The sequence below is a fragment of the Pelodiscus sinensis genome, chromosome 7, assembly GCF_049634645.1.
Source record: "Pelodiscus sinensis isolate JC-2024 chromosome 7, ASM4963464v1, whole genome shotgun sequence".
Taxonomy (NCBI): Eukaryota; Metazoa; Chordata; order Testudines; family Trionychidae; genus Pelodiscus; species Pelodiscus sinensis.
Window position 1 is genome coordinate 36,812,501 of NC_134717.1, and position 12,025 is coordinate 36,824,525.

Genomic DNA, 12,025 nt, shown 5'->3' on the forward strand with positions numbered 1-12,025 from the left:
ACATATTTTTTCCTGTCATTTGTTTGCACCTAAAACAATGTGGGCTAATCCTGATTTAGACACTAGACTAATGTAATATAAATAACCAAAAAAAAAAAAAAAATGGATCTCAGCGTACAACTTACATGTGTAGCCCCATCCCAAACCAGTAGGATTACTGATGAGGCCTAGTCACATGAAACTAGCTCCTTGCATGTACATTTGTAGTGTTTTCTTCGACATTTTCCCTATTGCTCAATTGAAGTCACAGATGTCATTAGGACTGCATGGAATCTCATTGTAGGGTGGGGAATTTTAATTGCCTAAATATACAACTTAATATAATATTTCAGTAGCTTGCACTTTCTTCATTGGACTTAAGTAAATTTGTGAAAAATTATAAGACTGTATTGGCTATTGTTATTTCACAGTATTACAAGACTGTGAATGATCTCAAGAAATTTGTAAAATTTGGTTATAAGTGTGCATGCTTTAGTTTTATTTTGCCATTCAACTTTCTGATGCGGATGGTTTTGTTTCAGTGTAAATGACCAATGGCTGATGCCAGGTACTATAAATATGCTACAGTTGCAAACACTAACCTTTCCTTTAGTTTATAGTTTAAAGCCACAATTTTCCATTAAGATACATTAATGTCAAGCCCCGTGTCTGTGTGGAGACAGTGGGACTTTGCACAGGCACTGGAGTAATAACTAACAGATGCTTATGCAGAAGTTAGGGCTGAAGTTGTTACTATAATAATTGAAAAATATATTCCTTGTTTCTGATTCTGATTCCTTATAGAATACCTTCCCACCTAGCTGATGAAGGAAACAATACCAGTGTGCCCATACAAACAGCTTTTTACTCATGTAAGCAGTCCTTTAAAGTGAATTCGTGTCACTGGATTTAATTGGAATATTTGCATGAATAATAGAATCAGACTCAGTTATTTCTCATTAATTAAGTTATTGGGGCTCTGCAAGAATGCAGGAGTCTTCCTATATAGAGCTCACTGGAGAGGAAAGGCTGCAATGTGGTATCTAAAACCAAATATTTAAATCTGACAGTAGTAATTCCATTAATGAGGAATTCCTTGGTTTGGGATGAGCTGCATAATGCATTTTGACACTGATACTTTTTAAGTGTGATCAGAGTATTTTCAGTGACTGTCTGTACAAACACGAGGGCATTTATTTGTGTATTAACATACAAAGTGTTATTTCAGTAATGATACTTTTTCAAACAGTCACATTTAAAATCATCAACTTGAAAAGGATATGAATGCACCAATATCTTAATAGCAATTTTTCGAAGAGGGTTGAGAGGAGTTAAAATGTACAAGGCAGATGTGGCACTGAATCGGAAAATTGTCTTTCCTTTATTCAGTACTATGAAAGTCTGAAAAAGAAGAATATACAATGGAAGTACAGTGTACATAATCTAAGCATTTTCGACTTTGGCACCTTGTCTCCCCACCTCCTTGGATTTCAATAGTCCACCTTGTAGGACTGAGCCTTTAGAAATGAGAGTTCTATTTTGCTCATCAGTAGTGGCAAGAAAATTCCAAATTTCTAAGGAAACAGATGACTTCAGTTATCCACTGTTAATTTTCTAATGTTCTAAAATGTGTGTTATAGAAATTTGAATGGGATCAAGATTCAACACATAAAGTATCAATAGGAATTTTTGTCATCAATGTCAAGTGCAACTGAATTTGGTCTTTCATCACTAAAACTTGTGCATTTTTATTGTGCACTACACATTTTCAGACCTATCATAATTTATACTAATACAATCAAATATTCAAGTCAGAGTGAGAACAATATGATTAAGCAGTTGTTTGGGGACAGGAGTGTGTTTCTCGTGGGTTACAAACTTTTTCCAACATAAACACATTATGTGCTATGGAACTTCTACTTTATATCCACTGCCTTACCCACTTGTCTACTTCTCCCACAAGCACCTTTAATCCCTTTGCACAGGGCCCCTTTTGTATAGAGCACCCTTCCTGAACTAGCTTCCAAAGCCATAAAACTCTCCTCCATATCCTTCCTGAAGACTCAACTTTACTATGATGTCAGCCACAAACTACCAGTTGAAGGTGGCTGAGTAGAAGACCAGTACCCCAGTTTCCTGGTATATCAGTAATATACAGGCAGTCCCCGGGTTACGTACAACATAGGGACTGTAGGTTTGTTCTTAAGTTGAATTTGTATGTAAGTCGGAACTGGCGTCCAGATTCAGTAGCTGCTGAAACTGACCAGCGGCTGATTACAGGAAGCCCGAGGCAGAGTTGCTCTGCCATGGGCTTCCTGGAATCAGCCGCTGATCAGTTTCAACAGCGGCTGAATTTGGACGCATGGGACAGAGCAGCTGGGGCGCTGCCGGGTAGGTCCCCGCAGCGCCGCACCTCAGCACCTCAGCGCTGCGGGGACCAACCCAGCAGCGCCCCAGCTGCTCTACCCCAGGCGTTGTCGTTGAGAAAAGCCTGGTCTGCAGCTAGTGCGCCCCCCCCAGCAGACCAGGGAGACACGGGTGGCGGGACCACCGAGACGCGCCGCGGTCCCGCCCGCATCCTCCGAGGCTTTGCTCCGTGTCTCCCTGGTCTGCTGGGGGGAGCCAGACAGAGAGCAAAGCCTCGGAGCACGCCGGCAACGGGAAAGCTGCGGCGCGTCTGGGCTGTCCCACTGCCCGCGTGCTCCGCGGTATGCTCCGCGCTTTGCTCCGCGCTTTGCTCCGCGCTTTGCTCCGTGTCTCCCTGGTCTGCTGGGGGGGTTGCCCCCCAGCAGACCAGGGAGACTCGGAGCAGCTTTTCTTGCCCCGGAGGACACGGGCGGCGGGACCGCCGCGCATCTGGGCGTCCTGCCGCTCCCGTCCTGCGGGGCGAGAAAAGCCCCATTCATAACTGCGGAGCTGATGTAAGTCGGATCCGCGTAACTCGAGGACTGCCTGTATTCAGAAGTCTTTCACAATGGTTTAATACGGTCCAGGACTTAAACAGAACCTATGCAGCGCTGTAGCACAAGTCAGGAATGTGATTAAAATGCAGTTTTCCCCAACTACCTTCCTTATTGCCACTAATTTCACTGAACAGTTTCACTGTGGTTGGTACTACCATGTTATTTACAACCTTCTCCATCCCAGAATCTATTTTCAACAGTTTATTTTTCATAATCTTTTAGATCAAGACTCACTGCTGTATAAAACAAAGGAATCTTTGTGTGACTTACCTGATCTGATGTCAGGTAAAGCCTGTAAAGATACAGCAGTATACATGTGGCATAAATCAGGTTGAAGTCAGGCCAACAGCCTTTCATTATAGTGTTGTGGCATGAGTGCTCTAAAAATACAGTAATTAAACTCTTAACCTCTGTCATTAATAGCTGATAAAATAGTGCTACTCTGTATTTACTCTCCTGTAATTTCTCCAAATACAAAATACAATTAGATTAAAGGATCAGATATATTATAATGAAAATAACATAATGCATTTACTTTCACAGAGGCCATCCAAACAGCTGTCTTAATAATCACTCACTTTTTTACTGATATAATATGGGTCCAGGTCCTCCAAGGGCTCCGACACCATTCCTGGAGGTATGTCACCGTAAATAAATGGCAGTGTCTTTCCTGCTTCCAAGTCACTATTTGGCTTTGGGCCATTTTCATCATCATCATCTTTATGATCTTGTTTGGGTTTTTTAGCTTTTTCTTCTGTGGCACGCTTTTCAATAGCTGTGAGAGATTCTCTAGTAAAATAGCAGAAGCTGTCAGGTCCTGGTGGTACCAGCAATGCCTGTGCCATCTTTTCATCCTGCAAATTTAATTATGTTTAGCCTCTTGCATAAGAATGTCCTACAAAAGAAAAATACAAACAAGTTATGAAAAATAGTGAAAGGAAAAAAACCTGTCATTCCCACTTATTTAACATCACACTTAGTTTTAAAAGTAAATACAAATTTATGCTCTCTATAACAATAAATGCTGATCATTTAAAGACCCACATAGTTAAATTCAAAAATCCTGTGAACCAAATTTGTGAACCAAATGTTAGTAGTTATTTTAACAGAAAAAAGAATTATTATAAACATTTAGTTTTTACACTTCTGTATATTTTAATAGGCACCATATAAATATGAAAGTGTACTTTAAAAATGAAGTGAATTTTAGTACTAGAAAAGAGAAAAAAAGTGAATTATCTGCCTATCCACAAAAAAAGTGCATATCTAGTAAGGTGGGCCAGGCTGCTGTCATGCCAATATAAGTATTCTTCACATTTGGTGTGGGTTCAATGCATAGCAAAACAAAGAAAGAGTTATAATCAGTACAGGTTGGACCTCCCTGGTCCAGCACTCTCAGGATCTGACTGGTCCCAGATGAGGGATTTTGCCATACCAGGGGGTCATTTCTAAACTCCTGTACTGGCCTCTGTAGGCCAGTCACTGGCTTCCCAGTTGGCACTTCACCTCCTGCTGGCCCCGCTGCCCTGCTGACCCCATTCAGCCATCACTGCCATGACTCTGGGACCCACCGGGAAGCTGCATGTGCTGCGCTGGAGCTCCAGGATATGTCAGGCAGCCACGCGCTGCAGCTCTCTGCCCCACCAAGCTATGTTGAATCCCAACCCTGCTGGTCATCCCGGCTGCCATGTGCTGAGATCCTTGCCACTGGCCCTCCACCAGGACTCTCTGGTCTGGCAACATCCATGCTGAAGAATGGATGTTGACGCACCAGAGAATCCTGATTAAGAGAGTTTCAAACTGTGCTATATCTAGTATAACGCAGAATGAGAACTCGTACTAATAAGGTATCTACAGCAGATGGTGGAGTAATATAAAAAGGGAGAGAACTTTTCTCAAAGAAAAGATAAAGTAGCAGAAGAGGCACAGATATTCTGGAGAGGAAGAATACATGGAAAATCATTCAGACAGACTGTGAATTCAGAATGCAATCCAGTAACAAGCAGCTATGCTGAAATTTTTATTCCTTGAAGATTTTTTTTTCCATGTAAAAGGACGTGGCTTTTGCTGATACCTGCTAGAAATCGCCTGGCCAAGACATCTGTTTCCTATTAATACACACAACAGTAATAAGAATCCCATAGTCAAATCCACACCTTATTTCTGCTCAAAAGGGAAAACTGGAAATTACTTCAACAGGCTTTCTCTAGAGACTGAATAATGAGCTGCCAAGATTGCCCAGATAGCTGTCTGAGACTCTCTTGAGTGTTGGCTGAGCAACACTTTTCTTCCACACTTATGAGGTTTGAGGACATGTCATGTGAGTCTGTAAACCTAAGTGCCTTTTCCTTACAAATGGTCTTAAAAGACACGATTCTTCTTTGGCTCATTAATAGAACAATGTTAACTTCTATTTTTTTTTGTTAGGTTGTTTTCCTTTAAAAACGCTGTTGTTAATATCATGCCTATAGCACCTTGTCTACTTTGGAAAAATGTATACTCCATATTAGGAATGTTAAAATGCGTTAAGTTTGGTAAATGTGTAAATGCTGAATTTTTCAGTGGTTACATGTTTACATGTGGAGGGAATTGGCTCCACAGGAGTCAATATTTGTGAAGAGCCGACTTTTAAGCTGCCTCCTCACAAGCACCAGCTCCCATGGAGCCACCTGGCCCCTTTCTTGCTGATACAGAGGCAGCAGCAGGGGAAGGGGGCATGCAGCTGTGCAGAAGCTAGTATGTGCGGGCGGGGCTCCCTGCAAGCACCAGTTCCTGCCTGCCTGCCTCCATGTGCTGCCTCTGTGTCAGCTTAAGAGCTGGCTCCCCTTAGCACCGGCTCCTATGGAACTGCCTGTGCCCTCCCCCCATCTTGCTGCCTCTGCTGCAGAGGCAGCAGCGTGGATGGGGAGGCTGCGTGTAACCATGAAGATTCACTAATGAGCCCAGGCAAAAGCTAAAATAGTGCTAGTAACAGTGTTAGGTTAGCATAGACAGAGCTCCGTCATTTTTATCATTATGTATTATAAACATGCTCTGAAAAATTTTTTATGACAGCATTTCCTGAGCCCTCTCTTCACTAGTGAACTAGAAGCAATGCAGCTGCATTGTTGATAGCTAGTGCTATAATATTGATACGGGTATTTTTGTCAATATTACATTGTTTAACTATTTTGTGAAATACTCTGAGTCCTATATCAGTCTAGTTGATACAAGGAGGCTGTGGATCAAATATAATCTCCTCCACTCTGGAACTATTCCATCTGCAAGTACCTCTATTCCAGGGGCTGTCCTTGCTCCACTAATTCTGCATAAATGTAGAATTTCAGATCGAGGAGAGGGCAGATTGGGAACGGGAAAAGGCATGATCAAGGCAATCCTGCACCCCAGTAATTCCATGGCCTTCCTGGGAGCTAAATAGTCCTCAGATGCTTGTGAATAGGGGAGGCTCAAGCTGAACGTAGCCTTCTCTGTTTACTGGATGAATATGGACATTTTTAACTGTAAATCTCACTGCATTTAAGCATTATTTCAAAATAAAGGGCTGGTTAATTTGAAATCTGTATTCCTACTTTCCTCAGGGAATAAGCTTATTTCAAAATAGTTCATTTAGGAGTTATTATTTCAAATGTAGTTATTTTGAAATAACTTCCTAGTGTAGACATGCCTTTACAAAATTGAAATTCAGTTTAAATATCCTTCCTGCAACAAGTGCATTTAAAGAGGGATATTTAAAAAAAACTATTGGATTTGGATGGCCCAAGTAATAAAAAGGTAACAGTGCGCTTCTCTAAAAATCCGTTCATCCACAGACAGCAGGCTCCATGTTGCAGTGGCTTCTGGGTAAGATGGTTGATAAATATTTATAACATAGTATAAGGACTGTGGCATGGGCAGTCATGCATATGGATTTGAGTGAAGGGCCAGGACCGAAGCTAGGCATCAGAGCTGGAGGCAGTCAGGAGCCAAGTCAAGGGTCAAAGCCATATTAGTGTCAGAATCAGAGGAGGAGCTGGGGTCAAGCTGAAGTTAGGAGTCAAGCCATGGGTCAGAGTCATTGCTGGAAGCCAGTAGGTGATAGGAACAGGAACCTGGAGTGAGGCAGGAATGAAGGAACCAGAAGCAGATGGGGATCTGGAATAAGGTGGCAGAAACCAAGAACAGATTGGGAGGCAAAAACCAGGAGTCAGGCCAACAGACAGGGTTCATAGGGATAGCCATCCAGGGATTCACCTAGTTGTCCAGACACCTTCCTGTGTCTTGATCAGGCTTTTATACATCTGGGTCAGCCAGCTGGGGTAGACATGTCCCCCAATCAGGAACTTTGTCAGAGGAGCTCCTAGTGAGCTAAAGCTCTTGAAGTTCCCTTCTCCCAGGGTTCCAGTGACCTTCCTGTTGTCAGTCATTGGCTGAGTCCCGCCCTGAGGCCCAGGTTTAGGTCATGCAATTCTTCATGTGTACATTAGAGCTTCTAGTCCGTGGAGTGAGTTAGAAAACATAACTTCTGGGTGACTATTATATCATAAGATCCCATAATAAAAAATCCATAATATATATTGTGGTATATGTTAGCATAACATTTTGAGATACACCTCACTTCACTTTTCTTGCAGTCACTTTCCTACAATAACTGGTGGCTAGAGGAGTTGAACAGAACATATAGCCTGACAATTTTCCAGCTATATTCCATTTCAGTCTATTTACATTAATTGTCATTAATTTCTAACTATTCTTTATTTAGATTACTTCTGCTGCTGATGGGGTGCACTGTATTTCTTTTATACGCGATTCCTTTTTCCAGTACTTATATTAGAAGACTCTCAGAAATAAAATAAAATGTCTCTGAGCTGAAGACATGCCATCCATGTTTTATATCTGAATAAGCTAAATTAAATTGCCAGAAGGCATCTACAAAGACTTTTATGACATCTGAAGACAAGCTACTGGTGAAAGTGAAAGTTTCACTACAGACCCTTGTAGATTCTAGGTTTTTTTTAAAAAAAAATAGGTCATCTACACAGAATATAGATAATAAAACAGTGTTATTTAATTATAGCTATATTACATATTACCCCATCCATATATTAACCAAACAAATGCATGAATGACAAAAATACTCAACTTGTGATATTTGTCATAGCTCTGTTTTTGCCCTTACAGCACTGGGACTTGATTTATGTTTTCAACTGGAACCTAAGAAAAAGCTGACTACTGAAGTTTTTCATTCCACTAAAACATTGACACAAAGATATGTCTTTGATTATTCTTGGCATAAGTGCAAGACTAGCAAAGGGATTCTGTAAAATGACCTTATGTCCTCATTCTTTCTACTCTATTCTTTCAAGGGGTTATAATTAGGCAACTTGCCCTGGGCTTAGTAGAACAGTAACCTGACAGCTGCAGAGACCAGGATTTAAATTTCTGTTTTAAATGACAAGTGATAATGAGTTTAGTTATCTCATCATAAGTAAAAATTTAAAAAACAACAAATAGACAAGCAGCATCTTAAAGACTAACAAAACATGTAGATTAGTGGTCACCACCCAGTAGATCGGGATCTACTGGTAGATCTTGGAGCCTCTGACAGGTGATCTGGTTTGGCCAAGAGGCTATCAAGTGCCAGCACTTCAGCTGCCCCTCCCACCACTGCTGTGCATCTCCTGCCCTTTGCCTTGGAGCTGCTCCCCTCCCCTTCCCAGGAGCCTCCAGCTTGCTGTGTAGAGCAGGGAAGGGAGAGGAGGGATGCTGATATCAGGATGCCCCCTCTTCCATCCTGTATTCTATCTCCAGAGAATGGGGGGCAAGAGGAGTGGGGAGGCACACAACAGGGCTTGTAATGGAGGGAGTTTGCTGGCTGGAAAATGACCCCTCACTCTCAGAGGCCTTAGGAGAAAGGCCAGTCCTTACCTACAGACAACCCCCTAACCTCAAACAAATTATTTCCAATAACCACACAACACACCTCCATCATAATCATCCAGGAACCCACCCCTTTAATCAGCCCCAGTGCAAACTCTGCCCACACATCTACACAAGCGATTTCATCACTGGACCCAACCACATCAGCCAAAATCAGAGGCTTATTTAACTGCACATACACTAATGTGATCTATGCCATCAAATGCCAACAATGCCCCACTGGCAGGTATATTGACATAAATCAAATATTTGAAAAGGCAATACACAAAAACCTGTTAGAGAACACTCATTTACAAGTTTAATCTTTATGCAAATAGTATGAACAAGGACATCGGCTGGCTTGCACACCCTCTGACTTAAACTATCAACCAAACAATGGAGGTGCTAATTGTTCTTATCAGCCTGTTGTAACTATTTGAACCATCTAGTCACTGTCTCTCTTTTTATTTTTTTCTCCTTTTCCCCTCCTTTTTTTTCTCCCCCCTTCCCCTCCTTATTTATTCTTGGACCTGGACTTCTAATACTCCCAGCCTCTGAAGAAGTGGGTTGTGCCCACAAAAGCTCATGATACCATCTACATGGTTTGTTAGTCTTTAAGATGCTACTAGTCTATTTGTTGTTTTGTAAGTTTTTCCTGTTATAGACTAACTTGGCTACCCCTCTGTAGCTTTTTATCTCATCATAATCCATCATAGATGTATGTTGGGAGTTGCTGCTATGGGGTGGGGATGGGAGAGGAGGGAAGGAACAGGACCAATTGCAGCAGTCACCCTCCCTAACAGCAACAGCATGTCTATCAAGGGTTGGCTTTTTTCTGCTTCTGTCTTTTGCTATGTGTTTTCCAGCATACAGAAAGTGCTGGTAAATATGTACTGGTACAGCACCTTCAATATGAACTTATAGCATGCAGAGCCTGGTAGTGAAGGCCATCCTCACATATGTGGATTGGCTATGAGGTGGAATTAATAACACAAGGAGAAAATCACCCAGGGTATGTCTACACTACAGCGCTAGTTCGAACTAATTTAGTTCGAATTAGTTAATTCGAACTAAGCTAACTCGAACTAACGCGTCTAGAACTAAAAACTAGTTCGAATTAGCGTTTTGCTAATTCGAACTCGCAAGTCCACATTGAGTGGACCCTGAACCAGGCTTAAGGATGGCCGGAAGCACTGCTGGCAGGGCATCAGAGGAGGACTTAGAGCGTGGAGATGCTGTCTCAGGCTAGCCGAGGGCTGCGCTTAAAGGGTCCCGACCCCCACCCCGGACAGACAGTTCTAAGGGGTGCCCCGCTTGAAAACCAGTCCTGGCTTGGAGTGCCCGGAGTACCCACACTGGGCACATCACACCACTCGGCCATCAGCCCGGCTGCACTTGCCGCAGGCTGCCATCTGGGGCGAGGGGGCAATCGGGGGGCTGCAGGAGAGCTTCCACCCCCAGAAGCCCACAGAGCCAGCCCAGTCCTCCCCATCAGGGGCTCATACCCCATTCCTCCCTCACCTCCTTCCACTTACCCTTCTCTAGCCCCCCTTCTTATTGATGTACAAAATAAAGATAACGTTTCTTCCAACATTGACTTTGTCTTTATTGAAAAAAAACTGGGGGAGACTGGGAAAAGGAGGTGGGAGAGGGGAAGAGAAAGGCTGGGAGAGGGGAGGGCAACTAACATGATCAGGGGTTGGGAACAGGTCCCAGATAAAGAGAGGCTACAGAGACTGGGACTGTTCAGCTTAGAAAAGAGGAGACGGAGGGGGGACAGGATAGAGGTCTCTAAAAGCAAGGGTTGGGTGGAGAGGGTGCATTCAGAAAAGTTCTTCATGAGTTCCCATAAAGAAGGACTAGAGGACACCAAAGGAAAGGAATGGGTAGCAGGCTTGAAACTAGTAAGAGAAAGTTGTTCTTGGCAAAGCAAATAGTTAACCTGCGGAACTCCTTGCTGCAGGAGGCTGTGAAGGCTACAACTAGAACAGAGTTTAAAGGGAAGTGAGATCAAGTCATGGAGGTTGGGTCCATGGAGTAGTCTTAGCCAGGGGGTAGGAGTAGTGTCCCTGCCCAAGGTTTGTGGAAGGCTGGAGAGGGATGGCACGAGACAAATGGCTTGGTCACTGTCTTCGGTCCATCCCCTCCAGGGTCCCTAGGGTTGGCCGCTGTCGGCAGACAGGCTACTGGGCTAGATGGACCTTTGGTCTGACCCAGGACGGCCATTGTAAGCTCAGGGCTCAGGGTCGGGGGTCTCAGTGGACCCCCTTGATTTTCATGCACACCTGCTCCTGGGTGGCCAGGCTGGCAGCTCTCCTGCCCTAGACGGCCACTTTCCTGTGCCTAGTGTGGAGATCGTGGACGAGGTCCACGATGTCCGCACTAGCCCAGGAAGGTGCCCGCCTCTTGCGGTCCAGGGCAAGCTCCCGGGAGCCGCCAGCCTGGTCCCGGGAAGAGGGGGTGGGCTGGGGGACATCGGGTGGGTGGCTCTGTGCCGTGCCAGGTGCAGGGTCTGCTGGCTGGGTGCTGGCAGGCTTGCACCTGGCACGGGCACCGTAGCCAGCCCGTGCCCCTTTAAGGGGTCCGGGGCCGGGAGGGGGGCATAGAGTTTCCCTGGTGTTGGCCAGAGTGGCCACCAGGGAAACCTGGGGAGGGCTAGCCTCCCACTAGTTTGAATTAAGGGGCTACACACCCCTTAATTCGAACTAGCTAGTTCAAACTAGGCTTAATCCTCGTAAAATGAGGTTTTCCTAGTTCGAACTAAGCGCTCCGCTAGTTCGATTCAAATTCGAACTAGCGGAGCGCTAGTGTAGCAGCTATGAAAGTTAGTTCGAACTAACGTCCGTTAGTTCGAACTAACTTTTCAGTGTAGACATACCCCCAGAGAGAAGGAAGGAACAGAAGAAAACAGTTTCCAAAGGAATGAGCAGGATAGAAGGTCTATAGGATGGATAAACCTAGAAAAAAGAGAGAAATATTAAAAATGAAGGTGAAGACAAACGTCAAGTAGTGATGTAAAATCCCATTTCACTGGTTAGCCATTTAAATGTATGGTGTAACTAGTTAACCAACTAAAGTGGTGGCAAGCAGGGGGGTGCTCCAGCCAGAACAGCCCCTGTCCGTGGTGGGCCCCATGGAGCTGGATCCACTCTCTGCCCATGGTGGGTGGGGAGCTGCTTCAGGCCCCA

At 44.0% G+C, this 12,025-nt stretch overlaps 1 protein-coding gene across 1 annotated transcript in view; it reads right to left on the minus strand.

The window, feature by feature from the left end:
- The window catches only part of LOC102446421 (sodium channel protein type 3 subunit alpha), a 138,354-nt gene that overhangs the window by 105,689 nt on the left and 20,640 nt on the right, over positions 1–12,025 (minus strand). Inside the window, exons 3-4 of the mRNA XM_006137327.4 lie at positions 3,521–3,837; positions 1,262–1,380 (exon numbers count right to left, since the gene is read on the minus strand). Coding sequence (XP_006137389.2) covers positions 1,262–1,380; positions 3,521–3,787 — 386 coding nt within the window. The 5' untranslated portion in view covers positions 3,788–3,837. The remainder of the gene's footprint in view (positions 1–1,261; positions 1,381–3,520; positions 3,838–12,025) is intronic.